The sequence below is a fragment of the Bos indicus genome, chromosome 5 (genome assembly GCF_029378745.1).
Source record: "Bos indicus isolate NIAB-ARS_2022 breed Sahiwal x Tharparkar chromosome 5, NIAB-ARS_B.indTharparkar_mat_pri_1.0, whole genome shotgun sequence".
Classification (NCBI taxonomy): domain Eukaryota; kingdom Metazoa; phylum Chordata; class Mammalia; order Artiodactyla; family Bovidae; genus Bos; species Bos indicus.
The window spans coordinates 30,000,001-30,022,408 of record NC_091764.1 but is presented as its reverse complement, the minus strand read 5'-3'; the positions used below and the strand labels follow the sequence as shown (position 1 = coordinate 30,022,408).

General features: G+C 48.7%; 1 protein-coding gene across 1 annotated transcript; it reads left to right on the top strand.

Moving 5' to 3' along the window:
- The first annotated feature begins 6,256 nt into the window (after window positions 1-6,256).
- On the top strand, window positions 6,257-11,145 carry AQP2 (aquaporin 2). Its single transcript, XM_019960033.2, has 4 exons — window positions 6,257-6,616; window positions 9,664-9,828; window positions 10,217-10,297; window positions 10,936-11,145. Exons 1-4 carry the CDS (start codon window positions 6,257-6,259, stop codon window positions 11,143-11,145), a joined length of 816 nt encoding a protein of 271 aa, XP_019815592.1.
- The last annotated feature ends 11,263 nt before the right edge of the window (window positions 11,146-22,408 follow it).

Sequence of the window (22,408 nt, the reverse complement as noted above, 5' to 3'; positions counted from 1 at the left end):
TCACTATCCACTTGACAAACATTGACTGAGCACCTCTAATGTGCCAGGCCCAGTGATAGGTGCTGAGTTTATGATTAACATGCTTGCATGCTAAGTTGCTTCAGTTGTGTCCGACTGTTAGCGACCCCGTGAACTGTAGCCCACCAGGCTTTTCTGTCCATGGAGTTCTCCAGGCAAGAGTACTGGAGTGGGTAGCCATCCCTTCTCCAGGAGATCTTCCTGACCCAGGAAACAAAGCCAGGTCTCCTGCACTACAGGCAGATTCTTTACCATCTGAGCCACCAGGGAATCTCTTACTCACACCTAATTCTCTTCAAAGAGAACAAGCTTGTTCCCACCCCCTCTTAAACCCACCAACACTCTCTTCCCCACTGAGAAAGGGATTTTAAGCCAGAATCAAAAACAGCGTTTTTCAAACTGAGTGGCAACCTGTTGGTGGGTCATGAAGTCTATTTAGTAGCTGTGACCTTAATGAGTTTTTGAGTGAAACAGAGTAGAGGAATTTAAAACATCACATTTAGGAAATATTGCTTTGTGTAATGTTATAGTTATATCTCTTTTTATTGAGATAATGTTAATGGGTTAAGATATTAAATGCATTTCTTCCTGCAAGTCTCAATTAAAAGGGTTTGAAAGTCACTGGTCTGGAGTTTGAGGAAAAGTCAGCCGTGAGAAAATGGTGGGGACACACGTCCAGGCAGAGGGAACAACATGGATCAGGGCCCCAAAGCGGAGGGGTTGGTCTGGCCCTGTCCTCTGGGCGGTGGGAGCTGTAGGAGGTTATAGGTGAGGTCTTCTTCATCCCTGTGCTCTACTGCATGGGCAGGAGGGAGATAGCCGGAAGCTATCTTTGTCTCCCCAGGAGCGTGAGCCTGTCTCTACCTGGGCCTCAGCTTTCAGGACTGCCTGGCCTTTGGGAACAAAGTCAGCCAACCCGGGGGGCAAAAGTCTGAATTTCTAAATCAGACACACCTGTAGTTATAACTTATCTCGGCTACTTACCTTTGATCCTAGGCAACTTTCTCTTTTTTTGGCTGCTCTGGGTCTTGGTTACAGTGTATGGGCTTTCACCCTTGCTGAGAACAGGGGCTACTCTTCATTGCAGTGAGTGGGCCTCTTATTGCAGTGGCTTCTCTTGCTGCAGAGCATAGGCTCTAGAGCTCAGGCTCGGTAGTTGTGGCTCACAGACTTAGTTGCTCCAAGGCATGTGAGATCTTCCTGGATCAGGGATCAAACCCTTGTCCCTTGCATTGGCAGGCAGATTCTTAACCACTGGGCCACCAGGGAAGTCCACAGGCAACTTTAAAAACCTCTCTGTGCCTCAGTTTCCTCCTGGATTAAATGTGGCCATTAAGACTCAGTCCTAAAAGTCCATGTGAGAATTTAGTTTGAAATCCAGATGCCTCCAGGCTTTCGGTCCTCTAGGTCCTCTCTTCACTTCTGCATAGAGTAGGGTTGTCAGATTTAGCAAAGAAAAATACAGGATACCCCAGTTCAATTTAAATTTCATATAATGAGTAAATTTTCAATGTAAGTATGTCCCAAATATTGCGTTGAATCTACTTATGCTAAACAATTTGTTATTTCTCTGAAATTCACATGTACCTGGGTATCCAGTGTTTTATCTGGCAACCCTCCATAGAAACGCTCACATTCCATCCCAGAACTCCATGGACCCGATCCCCTGCAAGGTTTCTGGGGCTTCCAGAGGGGACCGGAGCCCCAGGCTCCCACCCTTTCCACCTGCTGCTGCTGAGGCTCTCTTTTTATTCTGTCCCACTTCAGCCACTGTGGATCTGCCCTGTTCTTTGTCTCTCCTTCCCCAGAGTTCCAGCCGCACAGGCTGTGGTATGTGACCTGCTTTTACTGACCTTGATGGGAGGATGGAGGGCACTTGCAGCTCCGCTCAGAGCAGGAAACACACCTGTTATCTGTCAGATAGCAGCAGTTCTGAATTCTGTCACTGTGCTCCTACGTGGGGCACCCTTACTGGCCCAGCTCCCCACAGATACCCTCCTCCTACTTCTGTTTTTCCAGACTCTCAGCCACCTCCTTCAAGCCTCCAGCAAACCACATATAAATCCCTGCTTCTTTAGTCTTCAGCATCCTTTAACTTTCTTTCTCACTTCTTCCCTATCTTGATTATTTCACAGGGTGGGTATGAGGCAGAAATTCACTTCCACAATTAAAAATATCCTCTCTAAGTCAGACTTCCTGAGACTTCCCTGGTGGTGCAGTGGTTAGGACTCCACACTTCTGCAGGGGACCCAGTTCAACCCCTGGTTGGGGAACTAAGATTCCTGCAAGCCACGTGGCACAGCCAAAAAAATAAACCAAAACATCAAACACCTGGGATTCTAATTCTGCCTCCCCACTTCTTGTGTGATCTCAGAAAAGTTACTTAACCTCTCTCATTTTCCTCATCTCATAAAAAATGAGATGATAATTTTAGCTCATAGGATTGCTGTGAAGATTAACAGTGTTAATGCATGTAGGAATGTCTAAAGGAGTTCATGAAACAGTGAGCACTTAATGCAAGTTTAGTCTTATAACTGCTGTATTTCATCAGTCCTAAGGTGTACCTTTTTCCTCTCATTCTAATGTCTTAATGATCGTGGTATCTTACAACAGCTGGGAATGGTTGTCATTACCTGTGCATATTTAAATTCGGTCCTTTGAGTTTCACGTCTTCTCATTCCTACATCTGTTCAGTTTAATTGCTATTGAAAATGTCTTCAAAAAGTTACCCTATGGTTTAGCAGTTAAACAAAGTTATTTTGTGTACAGAAGGACACAGAAACAGAGCTGCCTGCCAAGAATATGACATTAGTGAAGCAAATAGTTGTTATTGAAGAATGACCACAAGGCTGTATTTTTCTTGTAAAACAACTGCCAAGTGTTTTATGGGACCCAAGAAAGGAAGAGTCCCACAAGCAGATGAAATTGTTGTTTTACTACTGAGCAAAGGGCAAAATGATTGGCAGTCACACATGAAGCAAGAAAACACCCGAGGTACACTTACAGAAACACGGCAGACAATCTTGTAAGAAATGATGGATCGCTACACTTCAGATGGCACTGAGGGTGAAACTGCAAAGAAATATCCGGGACTCAACTTGGAATCGAAAAAGGATTTTAGGAAAGCCAAACTGAATGTGAAGAAATTTTAGAACTCTTTTAGCCATTTGTTTTGCTTATAATATCCTTTTTTCATGTGTTCAAAAGAGTGACTTTTGACTAAATGCTATTGTGTTCAGTTGGTCTGTCATATCTGACTCTTTGTAACCCCATGGACTGCAGCACGCCAGGCTTCCCTGTCTTTCATTATCTCCCGGAGTTTGCTCAAACTCATGTCCATTGAGTCGGTGATGCCATCCAACCATCTCATCCTCCGTCATCCCCTTCTTCTCATGCCTTCAATCTTGCCCAGCATCCAAGTCTTTTCCAGTGAGTCAGCTCTTCACATCAGGTGGCCAAAGTACAGGAGCTTCAGCTTCAGCATCAGACTTTCCAATAAATATTCAGGGTTGATACCCTTTAGGATTGACTAGTTTGAGCTCTGTGCTGTCCAAGGGACTCTCAAGAATCTTCTCCAGCACCACAGTTTGAAGGCAACAATTCATGGTGCTCAGCATTTTTTATTGTCCAGCTCTCACATCCATACATGACTACTGGAAAAACCATAGCTTTGACTAGACAGACCGTGGTCAGCAAAGTAATGTCTCTGCTTTTTAAAATGCTGTCTAGAATTGTCATAGCTTTTCTTCTGATATCTACGTAAATCTGAAAGACTTTTTTCAATAAGTACAAAACAAAAATTAGGAATAAAGCATTTTGGGGGTTGTTTTCCTTCACTTATGTTTAAGAATTATTTCTAAGATAACATAAAACCTACCACCCTAACCGTCTGTATGTGAACGATTCAGTGGTATCAGGTGAATTCACAGTGTTGTGTGACCATCTCACCATCTGTCTCCAAGCGTTTTTGTCACACTCTAGTTAGCAGTGCATCACATAACTGATGGCACCTTGTTCCTCATAAGACATGGTGTCTTCAATCCCTAGGTTGGGAAGATCCCCTGGAGTAGGAAATAGCAGCCTGCTCCAGTATTCTTGCTGGAAAATTCCATGGATGGAGGAGCCTGGTGGGCTACAATCAATGGGGTCTCAAAGAATCGGACACAGCTGAACACATACACAGCATACAGCATGCGTATTAACCAAAAAATACACAGCTGAAACAATGTTTCCTCTGTTCATTAAACATAATTAAGCAAAATTATGTTTTTAAAATTACACAGTGTTGTGATCACTGTAAACAAAATACAACCCTCCCCGGGTTGGGGCTTCTCACCAAACAGGGACCACGTCTGGAACCCTCCAGCTTCTCAGGAACACTTTCCACTCCGGCTCAAAAGGAAGGAACAACCCGACCAGGGGCCCGGTCATGGCTGGCGTCCTCCCCTGCTTTCAGACTTGTGTCCAGACCAGAACATGAGTGAGTCTCAGTCTCTCTGTACTTCATGCTGTAGTCTGTAAAATAGATTCATAGGCTAGACGACCTCTGTCTTAGAGTGGTATCTTACCACTGGGTTCTAAATTTATGGCCGTGTGACTGAAGGCCAACATACACATACACAGTTTGGGATGTGGATTAAGGGCTACAGAGAGAAGTCATGACACCTCTTGGGGGTTTTATTGGGAGGTAAGAGACTTTTCATTTGACTAGGTAAGGGGAGATCCTGCTCAGAATAATGGGTCAGCCACTTTTTCTCTCTCTCAAGGTCATGAACATTTTGATCAAAGAGGAGAGACAAGAAAGTGTGTGTGGACTATCCGAGGGCATGCGGCATCATGGGGGGCTCCACTCTGCGGTTTCCAGTCACTCTCAGATTTCTGTTCCTGGGACTGTGACTTGCCCCGGGGACAGGAGGTAGAGCAGAGCCAAGAAGCTGATTCTCTTAGTCTCACATAGGCCCTGACCTGCCTCTGGGTCCCCAGGACAGGGAGCAGGGCTGGAGAGATCAAAAAAATGTGATGTAATGGGACCTAATGTCTCCTGGACCCCAGGTCAGGGCAGCATTGATGGCAGGAGGTGGCACTGCCCAGAGGCTGGACTGAGTGGGCACTCAGACCAGGGAGTCACTTACTGCAGTCGCCCCGAGCCTGCACAGCTCACTGCCCCACAGAAACGTCCTCCCCTTGTGGCTTGGGTGGCTCCGAGCTCTAGGGATGCCTAGAGCCTGTCACAGCTTCCGGGACCCTAACATGTGAGTTTGGGGAGTCATGGTCCCTCCTGATGGTACAAATAATGCTATTAATAACAGATGATATCAACTGACAGCTTGCTGTGGGCCAGGAGCAGCTCTGAGCACTTTCCATACATTAGTTCATTTAATCTAAACCCCAAGCCCACAGAGGTTTATTATCCCCTTTTGAAATCACAGAGATGCACTATGGAATGGAAAACCATGGCTTCCTCAGTCGACCTGAGCTTGACTCCATCACCCAAGGCCAGGATCCCAGCGCCTCTTAAATTGCCCCCTGCTTCCAGGCTATGAAAGCTGCTATTTGGCAGGGGTTCCAGGGAGCAAGTGAAGCTTAATGATTTATGGATGACTGAGTGCAAGAAAGCAAACACAGGAGAGACACGAAACCTCTATGCCTTGGAAGGTTCGTGTCACACCAACCGGTTGTTTTCCATCCCCTGCGAGATGGAGCTCAGTCAGCAGGAAGGATGTCCCGATCTCCAGAAGGGGTAGCACTGACACCCTGTTTCATGGTCAGTTCTGTAAGGTGTTGCCCCTGACTTGGCAAACAGTTTGAATCAGAGAGAGGGGTTTGGCAGCATAAGCCGTACAGAATCCCCATAGGACCGGTGGGGACAGGGGAGGCCCTGGGGCAGCTGCCCTAGGATAACCTAGGGAACAAACACGGAAAACCAGGGGACGTCAATCCCTATCTGGAGCTCATTAATGGGGAACTCCATTCAGCTGTGAAGTCCTAGATGGGGTGATAGGCATGCTGCGCCCAGGGGTAGGGGGTAGGGGCAGGAGGCGGCCATAGGGGAGAAAGGGTATCGGCCAGACTCCACCTACATCTCACGTGTCCAAATTCAGGATGGAGGGGCCCTATAAATGCCCAGGGCCAGCCTCCCCGGAGACCCTGAGAGAGAGACAGACAGACAGAGGGAGAGCAAGAGCTGCAAGCTCCCCACCCCGAGACCCCTGGGCCAGCCCACGGAAGGCTCCGCAGCATGTGGGAACTCCGGTCCATAGCCTTCTCCAGGGCAGTGCTTGCAGAGTTCCTGGCCACACTCCTCTTTGTCTTCTTTGGCCTCGGCTCAGCCCTCAACTGGCCACAGGCCTTGCCCTCTGTGCTGCAGATCGCCATGGCCTTCGGTCTGGCTATCGGCACCCTGGTGCAGGCTCTGGGCCATGTCAGTGGGGCCCATATCAACCCCGCCGTGACTGTGGCCTGCCTGGTGGGCTGCCACGTCTCCTTTCTCCGCGCTGTCTTCTATGTGGCCGCCCAGCTGCTGGGGGCTGTGGCCGGGGCCGCCCTGCTCCATGAGATCACACCACCAGCTATCCGAGGGGACCTGGCTGTCAATGCCGTGAGTAACCGGAACTGTGTCCTTTCCAGAAGGGAAGATCCTAGGGAGTCCCTTGTGAAGGATGAGATGGGAACGACCACATCTGGGTGAGGGTCTAGGTGGGGAGACAGAGAGAGGTGGGATGGGGAAGGGGCAGAAATGCTGGAGCCAGGAACATAGCTGCCACAGGAGAGTCAGGGTGGAAGGAGCAGTAATGTCAGACAGCGGCTGGGTACCCACGGGTCTGCTGGTACCTTCTGCCCTGAGCCTCTTAGAGGGAGAGCCACATCAAGGACTCTGTTGACCGATGCTGGCATTGCAGTGAGGGCTGTGCTAGAACTCACGGAGGACGGAGTCCCCAAGCAGACATAGTCTGCTATGAAGACTATGAAGAAGGAACTTCAGAGAGCTAGTCCCCAGCATCTTCCTGAGGGAAGAAGGACCCAACATTCCTTCAGCATCCACTGTGTACAGGGCTCACAGCAAGGACTCCATGCTAGCCACACGTGGATAACTTACGACAACCTATAAGGGAGGGATGAGAAGATCCATTTCTTAAGGACATGGAAGCTGAGACTCAGAAGGAGGAAGTACCAAAGCTAGTCTTTAAACCCAGGCTTGACTGTCAAACCTGTGATCTCTCTACCCTACCAATATTCCCTCTTTGAGCCACCATCTAAGCCTTGTTTTGCAAACGAGGAAACAGAGGCTCAGAGAAGGGAAGTGACAGGCTAAAAGCTCAAGAGTTTGTTGACATCAAGGAAAATAGCGAACCCAGGGCAAAACTGAAGGGTCAAAGTCTCTCCAGACCTTGGAAAATGTCCCCAGAGCCCATGAGGTGATTGACATGACCAGTGGCTTTGGGAGCTGAGGGTGACGCTGTGGCCCCTCCCCCTCCACAACCCTGCCCTCTCCCTCTCCTGGGTCTGGGCAAGGCCTGGGCATCTGAGGGCATGGGTGGGAAGAGACAGCCTGTGTCCCTCAACACAGCTCTAACTCTTGCTCCTCTTCCAAGCCAGGAAGGCGAGTGCTTCTTTCATGCCTCAATCTCCAGCATTTCTTGGCCTTCCCTACCCCCAGGCCACTGGATGTAAGCTCTGATGTCTCTGAACAGCCCTGCGTGGTCTCTGTGGCCATTCCCTCCCCCGTACAGGTGGCCTTCCTCATGCAAGGAGCAAGGGTGTCCCCACTAGGGAACTTCTCTCTTCAAAATGGAAAATATGATGAGTCTGGGGGCTCAAGTTTGAGAGAAGGCAAGAGTGACCACTGTGATGGATAGACTGAGAAGTCTGACCATTTCCATTGAGAATGAAATTAGTTCAGTTTGCAGCAAGATGAGGTCTAGTTAGACTAAAAGAGGAACTTCTTGAAAGCATGGTCAAGAAAGCCTCAGAATGTGTGACTAGGAAATCCCCTCTAATAGCAGGGCAACGTGAGTGCTAAGGGGCCGTGAGGACACAACCTCCTGCTCTTCCATCATCTCACAGTTGACTGGGGCCCTCAGGAGGGAAGGGTCTGGGAGGCTCCTCCGAATTTCTGCTCAGCATTTACCATCTTGATGACCTGGGGAGAACTTTCCTGGCTGGAACGAGGCAGCAATGAGACTGACATGTCCTGAGGCTAGGAAGAGCCAGATGACCCCCATGGCTGTCCCAGGTGTCCTCTGGAGTCATTGGAAAAGCCAGTCTGCCCACCAAGAATTTACCACTGATGTGCATCTGCTTTGTGGCAGGCCAGACTTCATCTCATTCTTGGTACAACACTATAAGGAGAATTCTGCGATCCTCCACTCTGAGTGGTAAAATTGAGGTTCAGCATTCAATTGATTCAAATCACAGAGCCGTGTCAGCACCTGGAAATGGACCCAGAGCTGTCTGACACCGAACCCACATCCATACTCTCTCCTTTAGACCACTCTTTACCAGGGAATGGAGCTGGGGCTCTGCCTTTGTCATTTCCAGACTCACAGTCCTCCAGGATCCATTCTGCTATCCCCATTTTACAGAAAGACAAACTGAAGCTGAAATAAATTGAGCCCCACAGCAAGTCAGAGGCTCCACAGTGTCTGTCTCCAAAGCTCTTCACTGCCCCCACTATAGGCTCTGATATTGGAAAATGAGAGGGAGTTGAGGTTAGACTCCATAGAGGCCCAAGGGTGCCATCTTGATGGTTAGGACCTGAGGTGGGGGTTCAGAGCCTGGAGAAGGAGTGTGGGAGCTCAGGGCTATCCCAGCTTCACCCAGCGCAGTGCCCAGACCCAGAGGGCAGGGTGTAGGGTTCAAGATAACAAAACCCAGGGAGAAATCCAGTACTGGGTGTGGCTGAGTTATGAAATCACCTCTTCACTCAGCCCCAGGTTCTCTCGTTACAAGGTAAGGTCTGCTGGGACCATGGGCACCCCACATGGGGGTGGAGGCATCACAGTACAGGGACCCCCACCTCAACCTCCGCAGGAAGTGCAGAGAGCAAATCCACAGGGCAAAACTGACGCCTGAAATGCAGTAGGAATAGGCAAGGTCAAGGGGAACAAGCATATTGTACACTGGACTCCTGGGGGAAGGGAGCACACTAGTGCCAGCCCCTGAGCCAGTCCCTTGATCCTGTTCCTGGGAGCCCTTTGACCATAGGAGGAAAAACCACCGGCCTCTCATTACACCAGTATCCTATGGCTTAAATAGCGAGGAAGGTCTTCCTATAACCAGGCCTAAAACTTCCTGCTGCAATCAAAACCTCTTCCCTCCTTGTTCTTCAGGAAACAGAAATTCCACATCTCAGTACCCTTTTCCTCTCACACTGCAGGCACACAATCCCAATTACCAAACCTAATGGGCTAAGGAGTTAGTTTCCCTACCTCTAGCCTGGGAACCACAAGTAGTCAGTCATAGGGTCCATCCCCCTGCCTGTGTGCCATGGCCCAGTTAGAACCCACCAGTAGTGTGGACTAAGGTGGCTCGTGCGCCCTGGCGGATTGTGCCCGGAGGCCTATCTGGGTCCCTGGCTGCAGGTGGGCAGGAAGATGACACCAGTGTGGGGAGCAGGCTCAGTGTGTCCCCCTCCTCTGTCCCCAGCTCAACAACAACTCGACAGCCGGCCAGGCCGTTACTGTGGAGCTTTTCCTGACACTGCAGCTCGTGCTCTGTATCTTCGCCTCCACTGACGAGCGCCGTGGAGACAACGTGGGCACCCCTGCCCTCTCCATCGGGTTCTCTGTGGCCCTGGGCCACCTCCTTGGGGTAGGTCGTGGCCACTGATTCCAGCCTCCCTGGAGGGACAGACACACAGACTTTCCCCAAAGAAACAGATACACAGACTGCTCTAGAGATAGATACACAGAACCCTCGAAAGTGACAGCCACAGAGACACCCCGAGAGAGACAGATACACAGACCTCCCAAGAGGGACAGACACATGGACATACTCCAGAGGGTTTGACCCCCAGGCACCACAAAGGGACAGATAGCACTCCAGCTTCAAACGAATAGCAAGGCCTGTAAATATAGCACAAACTTCATCATCCATCCATGAATGCCCTGTAGGTTGAGGTCAAGCACTGGAGAGGGGCACGAAGACTCTGGCCCCATCCTCACCCCACTCCCCTCCCTGCCTCCTGCCTCCATTGCAGATCCACTACACTGGCTGCTCCATGAATCCCGCCCGCTCCCTGGCTCCAGCTATCGTCACCGGCAAGTTTGACGACCACTGGGTAATGGCTGAGACCTCCCTGTCTTCCCCTCCCGCAGAAACCCATCTCCACTAGAAGGGAGAGCAGTGGGATCAGCAAATTCACCCCACCCCCAATCCTCCTCCTGGGGCTACTGGGAGTCTTGGGTCCACCTTTCAGGTCTGACCCCAGAGACTCCATTTCTACATCTATAAATAAGGATAAGAGTGTATCCTTTGTTCCTTTGGCTTTGGGGAAAGATTAAGTGAGGTTACTGGTTTAAAAGAGATGATGCAGTGCTTTAGAATTTGATAAATGGTAATTATTTATACTAGGCTACATATTTCTATCATTTAGCACTTATCTAGTTCTTCCTTAGTATGTGCCAGGACTTATTCTAAGTGCTTTGCAAATATTGACTCAGAGTTTTCACAACAACCCTAGGCGTTAGGTATTAGAGTGAGGAAAGGCACAGAGAAGCCAAGTAACTTGTCCAAGGTGACCAGGGAGTCCGCACTGAATTCGCCCCATTACCCCACAACTAACAAGTCTTCCCGCTGCTCGCTTCTCCTCCCTATTCACACGGAAGAGCGTTTGATACCCTTCACCACGCGAGGCCCCCTTTCAACGCCAACGGGGAGAGGAGTATCTCTCGAGCCGCCCTCTCGCTCGCCCCCCAGGTCTTCTGGATCGGACCCTTGGTGGGCGCCATCGTGGCCTCGCTCCTCTACAACTACGTGCTGTTCCCGCCCGCCAAGAGCCTGTCGGAGCGCCTGGCGGTGCTGAAGGGGCTGGAGCCCGACACCGACTGGGAGGAGCGCGAAGTGCGGCGGCGGCAGTCGGTGGAGCTGCACTCCCCGCAGAGCCTCCCGCGCGGCAGCAAGGCCTGAGCGCCGGGACGGGCTGGGGGAGCTCGCCCGCCCGCCCGCCACCCCGCCGGAGCCCCTCTCCCCAGGCTCGAAGCCGGCCCCCAGGGCACAGTAGCTGCTTCCAAGACGCGCCGAGTGGCCAGGGCCCCGGGCACCGCGGTGAGCCTGGCAGATTCCCCTGGCCTGAGGCTGCGTGGGGCAGCAAGTAGGGGACCCTGAGACGCCTGGCAGGGAGTTGGGGACAACGGCGCCCAGCTGGGGTGGGAGGGCGGAGCTAGAAGCCTCCTCCGAGAGCCTGCGCAAGTGCACTGGGGGACGGGAGCTGGAAAAGGTGCCCCATGATTTTTTGCTTGTTCGTCCCCCTGTGCCTCTCTGTCCCCAAGTGCAGGGCCGTGCACATTCCTGAGTGTAAGCAGGTGTGCCTGCGCTGGCGCAAGTGTGCCCTGGCTGATCACCTCTCACTCCCTTCTTGACCCCTCCCGCCCCACCTGCAATAAATCCGAGTCCTCTGCAGTGGGGGTGTCCTGTCCCCAGGAGCGCTAAACGCGCTCCCCAGGAGAAGGGAAGAGGGAGGTGTGGAGGCCACTCTGAGAGGGCTGGAGGGAGGCACTGATTTCCACTCCCGACTCTGCCCCTTCAGGCAAGTTTTCCCAAGCTGCAGCACTGGGTCCTAAGATTTGCCAGGAACCGCTACTAAAGGTAGCGAGGTTTCAACCAGAAGACAGCTCCCCCAGAATTGGCCTGGGATGGGAGCAGGGAGAGGGAAGTTGAGGGCCAAGGACCTCCCTCCTGCCCTAAGAGAGGACCTCGCCCCAGGAAGAAGAAGCATGCATATGTGTGTATGTGCATATCCAGCAGGTGTACCTGAGACCCCATCTCGGCGGGGGGGGGGGGGGGGGGGGGGGGGGGGCGGGGCGGGGGGAGGAATGAGGGTGGAGGCGGGTGGGCTCCAGACTGAGAGATTAGCCTCCCACTGTGGCAGAGAAAACAAAAGGCCTTAGCGGGGCCCCTGGCCTTTGTCTTGGGAGGGGGAAGATTTGCAACTAGACACTTCTTGAAAGGAGACACTCAGTTTCGCAAGTGAGCCCTCTCACCCAGCACACACCTATGGCTGGCTGGGCAAGGCACTCAGGCACGTAACCACAGGCACCAGGCAACATGCCCCCATCACCTATCCCACTTCCGGTCCCTTCCCAGGAAGCAGCTCTTCTTCCCCTCTCTCCCTTCCACCTCCCCAGCCCTACTGCTCCCTTCCTTCTGGCTCCCCCCAAAGGACCTTATTGTGGAGAGAGCAGCCTAGCACACTGTAGGCCAAACAAGGGGAAATGACTTGTCCAGGCAGAGACAGGTCTATGTCTAGAGCCGGGCCTTCTAAATTTACAGGCCAGTGCGATGTTTCTCAAACGAGATTAACTAGGATTAAGTGAGATCATGCATGTAAAGATGCTGTGTGAACTATAATTCCTCATACCATTATCACGCATTAGTGGGATCATTTCGCTATTTCTGTTCCTGGGGGTGGGGTGGGGTGGGGTGGGGGGAAGAATCCAGAGGGGCATGACCTTTGGCCTCCTGGACATCCTTTAATTAGTGGTTAAAGCAAAGGCAGACCCTGGGGCCCCAAGGTACCAGCAGGAGATGGGTGTGGGGCTAGCCCCATCCTGATCCAGCCTCTTCACCTCTCCCAACCCTGAGCCTCCACATTGTTCTCCCCGCCTCCCACCACCCATGCCAGCCATTCTCCCCTCCCTCTCCAGCCTGTTGCATCGCTGACCTAAGGACCACACTGAGAGCCCCCTTCTCTGTGCTCTGATGCCGTCATGCTTTCAAGGCTTTTCTCTGTGTCTGTCCCACACTGCACAAGCATCGCTGTGCACCAGAGCCTCCAGCCCCTTCGGGCCCTCCACTCCCTTCAGAGACAGACTGGATAAGGAACACATATCTGTAATTGTGCCCACTGCCTCCTCTAAGCTCTTTTCTGTCTTCCTTGACCAAACCTTCCTTCGGGTTAGCAAAAGCCTGCCCTCAGTCATAGATGCTATGGAGATGATTCTCCCAATCCTCAACAGCTGATGACAGCCACCTGGCCTCATTCCTGGAGAAGGGGTCAAGTCAGAGTCCAAAGTGACCCCCAGGGCTGTACTTCTGGCAGCTGAGTGTCCTTGCACTGGAATTTCAAAGGGAACAAGGTACTGAGCTGTAAGCCAAGCCTGGCCGTGTCTCAGGTATTGCATCCCCTCCTCACTTCTTCCCAACAGATGTTTCTGTGCTATGTTCAGTCACTCAATAGTTTCTGACTCTTTGCAACTCCTGAACTCTGACCCACCAGGCTCCTCTGTCCATGGGATTTTTCAAGCAAGAATACTGGAGTGGGTTGCCATTTCCTTCTCCACAGATCCCTCTAGAAGTTGCCAAAAATTTCTCCTCTCAGCTATTCCTCTTCCAAGATGACACTGTCCCCTGAACTTAATGTGAGATCCCTACTGCTTCCAGCCCCGATCGCCCAGATTGGGATCACTGAGGTCAGAATCCACAGAAGGATTCAAGTGATGGGATGGAGGGGAACTACACCTGTTAAGCACTTTTGTGTCCCATTTTCTGTGCTGGGTGCTTTACATGCATTAGCTCATCTAATCCTCCTAAAACTTCAGGGAGGTTAGGGAAGGCCAGCACCCGATAGCCGTGTTGCATTTTACTTTTTCCAAAGCATTTCCTTATCACCTCCTGCAATTATTTCCCAACCCTGCAAGACAGGCTGAGCAAATACTGTCCTTCCCATTTCAGGCCGAGGCTGAACAACTGGACTAAAGTCACACAGCTGTATATGGTAGAGCTAAGACTTGAATTCAAGCCTTCTTATGCAAAATGCCATGATCTTTCCACTCAGATGTCAGACCAGATCAGGCCTGTATTGGGGCCACTCCTAGGGCCCTCCTGGGAGCCCTGGGCAGAAATCAGAGCAACTGGCCTGCCAGTCTTGGGGGGGGGGAGGGCTGGGGCCAGGTGGGCAGACAATGACGAAGAACACAGGCTGGTTTCTGCCCTCAAAGAGCACCCAGCCTGGAGGAGGGTGGAGGTCCCATGCCAAACCAGACAGAGGCAGGGCAGCATAGAGGCAGATGGACAGAACTTCAGGTCCCCAAGCTGGAGAATGGGGAGATTCTGAGCCGAGGGGAGGAAGGGCTGGCCACTGGGCCTCGGCTGCTTCCACCTCCGCACTCCTACTTTGCGCCAGATGACTTTGCCCCTTCGTGGGTTGCTTCGATACTCTTTTGGGTCTTTAAGCTGCGATTCTGTATCTGGGCAGTGCCTCCCAGCTAGACTATGAGCCCTGTGGGGGCAGGGCTCCTTTTGGTTCTCAGATGGCACCCTCCTCTCTATCTTCCCTCATCTGTCCTGGGTAGCACAGTGCTCTGCACATAGTAAACACTCAATAAATGCTCACTTGTCAATAAATGCTGTTTCTGTCACAATTTACAAATGGTCCGTGCAGTCCGAGGAGCCAGAAGACAGACTAGAGTCTGTGGCGTGTCACAAGCACCCAGAGCTGCCGCGACGGGTGGTGCAGAAGGAGCTCAGCTGGGAGGCCTGTGGTGTCCAGGTCCCACTGTCAGCCTGGCCCAAATGGGTATGCTGGGCTCTGTCACCCAGGTGGCACTGCAGGGAGGCCACCAGGACATGGGCTGGCTGTGTGGCCACCAGAGAGAGTGAAGGAGAGCCCCCTTTGGTCCCCTCGTACAAACTATAGCACCATGTTGGGAAGACAGGGCAGGGACCCGGGATAACACCTAACACTGAACGTGCAAGATCAGCCTCCTGCTCTTCTCCCCAAACCTGCTCCTGCCATGGTCGTTCCCAGCTCAACTGATGGCAACTCCATCTTTCCAGCTTGAGACCAAAAGGCTTGAGCCATCGTTGACTCCCCATTCTCACACCCAGCCCTGACTCCATCAGGGAATGCTGCTACTTCTACCTTCGAAGGGATCCAGATCTCTCAGCTTCAGTATTTCCCACCAGGCCACCATGTCCCTGCCTCCATGCCTTTCTCATCTCTTCTCAACACAACAACAGAGGTGTCTTTTAAAGCTTTGTCAGGGGGCATCCCCGGTGGCTCAGTGGTAAAGAATCTGCCTACCAATGCAGGAGACAGGGGTTTGATCCCTGATCTGGGAAGATTCCCAAGTGCCTCGGAGAAGCTAGGCCCATATGCCACAAGTACTGGACCTATGCTCTAGAGCCCGGAGCTGCAACCACTGAGCCCACTCTTAGCAACTGCTGAAGCCCGAGTGCCTTAGACCTGTGCTGCACAACAACAGAAGCTCGCACACTGCAACGGGAGAGCAGCCCCCGACTCGCCGCAGCTAGAGACAAGCCTGCACAGCAACGAAGATCCAGCACAGCCATAAAAAAATTAATTTTTTTTAAAACCTTTGTCAGGGACTTCCTTAGTGGTCCAGTGGCCAAGACTCTGCACTTCCACTACAGGGAGCATGGGTTCAATCCCTGGTCAGGGAAGTTATGCATGCCACGTGATACAGCCAAAAAGAAAAACAAAAAAGAATTTTTTCAGTCCACACCAGTCCCGTCAGTGACTCCCTCAGTCTCTCGAGTAAAGCCCGCGGTCCTTCTGGTGATGCGCAAGTCTGCCCACCTCCACTGCTTTCTGCCCTCCCTTGCTTTCTCTGCTCCAGCAATTCAGGCTGCTCCCTTTGCCTAGAATGTTCTTCCCCTATACATGCATGGTTCTTTCCCTCTCTTCTTGAAACCAAGCAAGACGTTATGGGGCTCCTGGGCACAAAAGCCTTTCTGCGTCACCTTCTCTGAGTTCCAAAGGGAAGGTTCAAACATTTGCTGATCAGGCAAGGGAGGAAATACAGAGACAAGGGAGAGCAGTCAAGAAACAGTAGTACAGCCTTGGGAGCAGGCTCCTGGTTCCCCCTCAAGGGATATACATAATGTTATCTTTGAGCTCCTCTGCAGAATTAAAACTCATATCAAATAGAAGACGTGATGAAGCACTCTTCTTTCCAGAGAAGGTCACAGTTCACCCATCACCTGATGCCAGATGACCTCTGGATTAAAAGAATGCGGGTCTTGCACACACCTTGATCCCTGATCCTGACTAAAAGACTCTTCACAGCCCCCACCCCCCCCCCACCCAAAGGTGGGAAACACAGTTTTGAGGGCATTAGTCCACTGTGGTCTCCTTTACTGGCAAAGCAATAAATCTATTCTCTTCTACTTCACCCCAAACCCTGTCTCTGAGATTTAATTCGGCACCAGTGTACACAGGCTGAGCTTCTGGCATCAGTTTTCCTTCTGGGAAATTCCATTTGAAAGGCACCTGCTGGGGCAGAGGTCACAGGCTAAGCGGAACTTGGAAGCTGATTTGAGCCTTGTGCTGTTTGGTTTTTGGTTTGAGGCTTCTGTTGCTGGCGAGGATTTTGGTTTGTTCTTGGTCTGCACTTGAGTGTTCTATCGATCAAACATGGGAAATGCTTCAATTCCACCTGATGGTCCTCTGGAGAAAATCCTGGCAGACTGATCGACCTAAAGCTATGAACCTATGACCAAAAAGAAATGAGATCCTATTGTAATTCTGTTTGGCCAACGTGCATTCTTAAAAGTGAGGAGAGGTGGTCTTTGTATGATCCCCTATTCTTCAGCTAGAATTGCTTTGTCACGGGAATGGAAAGGCTGGGAATTTGCTCCCCTCCATCATGGCCAGCCACTCTTGGGTTCCTTGGGAGCCAGTTCTGGGCTTGTTCTCCTTCAAGAACTGAGCCCATCTCTTTGGAACCCTCAGTCTGGGAGTGGAAGTGAAAGTTTTAGACCACACCTCCTCCGATGTTCTGTCTGTGTGGCCACGGCTTATCCGTCATTTGTATTTGTGTGTGTTGTTTTGGGGTGAGCCACTCTGTCCTATGCAGGATGGGGAAAGTCAACCTGCTCATGGCGAGCCACTTTGAGTTCTCCATCTGGGAGTGGAAATGGACTCCTCGGCTACACCTCGTCTAACATTTTGTCTGTTGAAGCATGTTGTTGTTTGTCTGTACGTGTGTCAGTACTTGCACTGACTGGTGAAGAGGTCTTTGGTAAAAAGGGTCTCACTTGTGACAACATCAGGGTATCCTTCTGTATTGTATTGGGCTTCGCCTGTGGTGGAGGGTTGGTTAGAATTTTCCCTTCTGGACTAGCCTTGATATAGGTGACCAGAGCTCTATCTTCTATCTTGTAGTCCCCCTAGGGTGTCTTTCCAAAGCTGGGAAATTTTCAGCTGTGCTCCCATGAAAAGGAATTGGTATTTCTGATAAACCTATTTGCAGGGCAGCAATGGAGATGCAGACGCAGACAACAGACTTATGGACCCAGGGAGGCGGGGGGGGGGGGAGGAGAGGGTGGGACGAATGAAGCGAGTAGCCTGGAAACCTATACACTACCATATGTAAAATAGAGAGCCAGTGGGAATGTGCTGTGTGACTCAGAGAACTCAAACCAGGGCTCTGTGACAACCTAGAGGGGTGGGATGGCTTGGGAGGTAGGAGGGAGGGTCAAGAGGGAGGGGACATATGTATACCTATGGCTGATTCATGTTGATGTACAGCAGAAACCAACACAATATTGTAAAGCAATTTTCTTTCAATTAAAAATAAATAAAAATTTTTAAAAAGGAGGTGGATTCAAAAAATTTAGTAATTTGGCTTAAAAGCCATACTACTTTACTTCCTGCAACGGTTAATTTTATGTGTCAACTTGGCTGAGCCACAGTGCCTAGATATTTAGTCAAGAATTATTCTGAATGTTTCTGTGAAGGTATTTTTTTGTGTGAGATTAGCATTTACATTAATGAAATTTTAATAGAACTGAAGTCCTCTGTAATGTGGGCAGGCCACAACCAATCAGTTGAAGGCCTTAATAGAACAAGACTAACTTCCCTTAAGCAAGAAGGAATTCTGCCACCTGACTGTCTTTGAACAAGAAGTCTTCCCTGAGTTTTCAGCCTACCCACCTATCCTATCAGGTTTGAGGATCCTCAAGTCAACTGTGAAAGCCAATTTCTTAAAATAAACCTCTCTCTGTTCAAAGAAAAAGAAATTGGTATTTCTCTCCCCCTATGCCTAGAGATGTAAATGTTCTACCAGGATTCTCAAGAACATTTATCTAGACTATCTTTACTTTCTGAGATTGAAGAAAGAGAAAAAAGAAAGAGGGGGGCCTCAAATGGGAAAACTGTGAGATCTCTGGTTCTGTCTGTATGTAAAAATAACTGGTAAATGAGCTCTATTTAATTGTCTTAAAAATAAGTGCTTATAAATTAAATATTTTAAAAATTGGTCAAGATGAACTTCAGGACCATATGATCTGGGAAATAGTACTGAATTGATATCTGCTATTGACGGTGGCTTAAGCTTGTTGGTTTGATTAATATAGACATGTCTTTAGAGTCATCAATATTAAACATAATACTTCTGTTGTACTTAGGTTTAATAGAAATCAAATCAAATCTGATTATATCTGTTGTAAATCTGTCAAGGAAAGTAACATAATGTGAAGAAGTTTTGTTTGTTTATCAGCCATGATCTGTAGTATGTGGGATCTTAGTTCCCCAACCAGGGATTGAATTCAGGACCCTTGTATTAGAAGCACAGAGTCTTAATCATTGAACCATCAGGGAAGTCCTTTAAGGAAAGTAAATGTAAATGATAAGAGCTTTTAGGTAAACTGTATGGGAATAATTATGGTTTAGGAATGTCCACTTGAGGAAGATCTCTCTGGATATTTGGTAACATGAAATGTTAGTTAAATGATGGAAGTTTCTTGAATAGCTGGGTCATTCCCAAATAAAATAAGATACCAGGACATCAATTACTAAACAAAGAAATTAAAGACATCTAGGTCTATCAGGGAATATGTTTGGTGCCACCCGGAGATGTTCTCTATAAGAAAGCAAATGTTTTTAGAAATTATCATTGGTATTTATGTTCACCAATTAATAGAATGCTAATATAAAAATTTATAATTTCTTACTTCTGAATTTTCACTAGAAATCAAGGTTTTTTAAAAGTTGAGGACTCTAAACATGTAGTTAAAGCTAATAAAAATAATAAAGGAAACATTTCAGTATGCTGTAGGAAAGTGGGACGTGTGTTTTCAGTAAAGAATGGAATTACATTTTATTAAAGAAAAACAAAGTGAGTCCATCTTAGAGCTCATTGCTTTTGGATGGAAAAATGAGGGATGGGCTAATATGGATGCAGAAAGTGATAGAAGGTTTGCAGGAAGTGGACCCTGAGAAGAGTTTTGTGCATGGTCAAGTCTGGTTGAGTTTGGAATGGATTTAACTGAGTAAATGAATTTCAAAAGTAAGCTGGTTTGAAACTTGAATTTTATTTTTATCTCTGTCAAGAAGACAATTTTTCTTAAAACACTGAACTGCCTCTGATAACAGATTCAAGTTTCTTTACCTTTTAAGTTATCTGTTCTAGATTTGCCTTTGAAATCTTTTATTGTCACTAAGGTTAAGTGAATAACTATTGTCTCACAGTGACTTATGATTTTATACACCCAAGTGTTTTGAAACTTTTTGACAAGCATCCCAAATATCAGGGCTTTAAAAAAATATTTATGTATTTATTTGACTGCATCAAATCTTAGTTGCAGCACATGGGATCTTTGTTGCAATCATGTTATACTGTTGCAAAGTTTAATTAAATTATTAAGGGGACACTGTTTCTGAGGCTTAACTCAGTAATCTATTTTTGGATGAAGATCAGATGCTACATGATCTGCAACCAAGAGATTAATACCAGGTTATGGTCATTTATATTTAAAGGCTCCCTTGTGTTGGGGACAATTAAACCATACTAGAGATAATCAGCCTAGCATCACTAGGAAATTGGGCTGGGTGCTTCATGGACAATGCCAAAATATAATTTCCCTTAAAGATAACAACTGGTATAGAACAGACTAAGTCAGACAAACTGAGACATACTAGGCTGCGCCTAATGGAATTTCTTGACTTAAATTCTTACCTATGATCTTACTAATACTGCTAGCTATATTATTTTTTATGTTACCTGTTTTACAAAGCTGCTTTTTAAAATTACTGAATGTGTGACTGAGCCTCTGATAAGATGATGATATAAGTTCCATATGAGACTCATGATTGTAATAATGTAATTCTAGATATGGGAAGAAACAACAAGAGGGGATGTTTTCCTGAACCATAAGAGACTAGTAAGACAGGGAGTCTGGAGATTTGGGGCTACTATTAATAAGGTCTAGTCCAGTAATAGCACGTTGAGCAGCCTATCAGTGAAATCTTCGCCAGACCTGGGAGTAAGTATTCTCAGCACAGCGGGATGAAGTGACCATGAAATGACTCCCACCAAACTATGGTCAAATTCATGACCCTGAAGGGGCTCTGCCAACTGAAAATTGGCACTTGCCATCTGCCTCTGCAAGGATTAGGTCAAGGCCACTGCAGCCACGGACCTTCAACACACCCTGAAAGGAGTTCAGGGTGGAGATCGGGAATGAGGTACTCTGTGCTCTGGAAAAAAAAACTGGAAGAACAGGCCTTCAGATAGTTGGATACGCAGGAGATTTTACGAGCCCAAATTCTTGCATCGTCTCATATCAAGAAAAGCACTGAAATCATTAACAGTGACATCTGTTTTGGCCATGAGGAGGGAAAAACATTTGAAAATCAAAATGGAGTGTCTGTGGTTCAGACATCCAAGGTAAAGCTAAGTGACCATTGTGGATTTCAGACACATTCCTGGATTGCTGAGAATTTGAATTTTCTGAGCTGCGTCACACTTAGGATGCTACCAGCCATTCTCAAAACAATGTCTGCTGGCAGTTGGTAGCTGCAACCAGATGGTTTCAAGGTATCCACTTAAAATGATTAAATTTTTAGTCAATAAAATTGGTTTAGGTCAGATGTTAGCCAAAAAAAAAAAAAAGGCGATATGCGTAGTGGTCAGTATCTCCTGTTATGTGTATGTTAATGCTGTGAAAAAACTCCTTAGGTAAAATTACATAACTGGCTACAATGAGTCTCTTCAAAGGGCCAGTTCCAGACTGGATTTCAGGTTTAGTCTCCTGAATTCCTCAAGGAATGAGATCTATTTTGTCTATTAGAATTCCAGTTGTCACTATTTCAACTACTTCTAATTGGATCTGTTGGACCAAGTGGTGGGCCAGGGGTTTGCGATTTTAATCGAAATAAACTCTGATCCAGGATTTAAAACTTATGAATATTTCCAATTCAGTGTCCCATTGAGGCAGGACTATGCCCTATTTTAGAAGGAAGTAGCCAGAGTGGCCACCGCCCAATTCCCTGAAAAGATTTCCGAAAGGTTAAAAAGAGAAGAGGAGAATTGCCTTGGTGGTTCATTAGTTAAGAATCTGCCTGCCAGTGCAGGGGACACAGATTCCATCCCTGGTCCAGGAAGATTCCCCATGCCACGGGGCAACTAAACCTGTGAACTGCAACTACTGAGCCCATGCTCTAGGGCCCACACACCACAGCTACTGAAGCCCATACACTCTAGAGCCTATGCTTCACAACAAGAGAAGCACCAATGAGAAGCCCGCACACCACAACTGGAGAGTAGCCCCTGCTCACCAAAACTAGAGAAAGCCCATGTGCAGCAACAAGGACCCAATGCAGCCAATCGATTAATTTTTTAAAATGTTGGGACTTCCCTGGTGCTCCAGTGGCTAGGAGGACTTGTGCTTTCAATGCAGAGGGCCAGGGTTCAATCCTTGGTTGGGAAACTAAGATCCCACATGCCACATGGTGTAGCCAAAAAAGAAAAAGAAGAAAGGGAGGACTGAAACCGAGTCCCCCTAAGATTGAGTTCCTCTGCTGAGTTTATGATTAACATGCTTGCCTGCTAAGTTGCTTCAGTTGTGTCCGACTCTGTGTGACCCTATGGACCATAGCCCACCAGACTCCTCTGTCTGTCCATGGGATTCTCCAGGCAAGAACACTGGAGTGGGTTGCCATGCCCTCTTTCTGGAGATCTTTCTGACCCAGAGATCGAATCTGCATCTCCTGCATTGACAGTCTCTTTACCACTAGCACCACCTGGGAAGCACTTATGATTAACATCTCTATCCAAAATGATTATTCCCCTTCTTGTCCAAGAGCTGTTCTCCTCGGGATTGAGAAGTATCAAAGAAAAGGGGGTATTGAGATCAAGCAGGACCCTATGGAACTCTTGGGCACAAAAGCCTTTCTTCGTCACCTTCTCTGAGTTCCAAAGGGCAGGTT

Coding starts and splice junctions, on each gene's coding strand:
- AQP2 (XM_019960033.2), top strand. CDS start 6,257: ATGTGGGAACTCCGGTCCATAGCCTTCTCCAGGGCAGTGCTTGCAGAG. Junction 6,617..9,663: donor GGGACCTGGCTGTCAATGCC/GTGAGTAACCGG, acceptor CTCTGTCCCCAG/CTCAACAACAACTCGACAGC. Junction 10,298..10,935: donor GCAAGTTTGACGACCACTGG/GTAATGGCTGAG, acceptor CTCGCCCCCCAG/GTCTTCTGGATCGGACCCTT.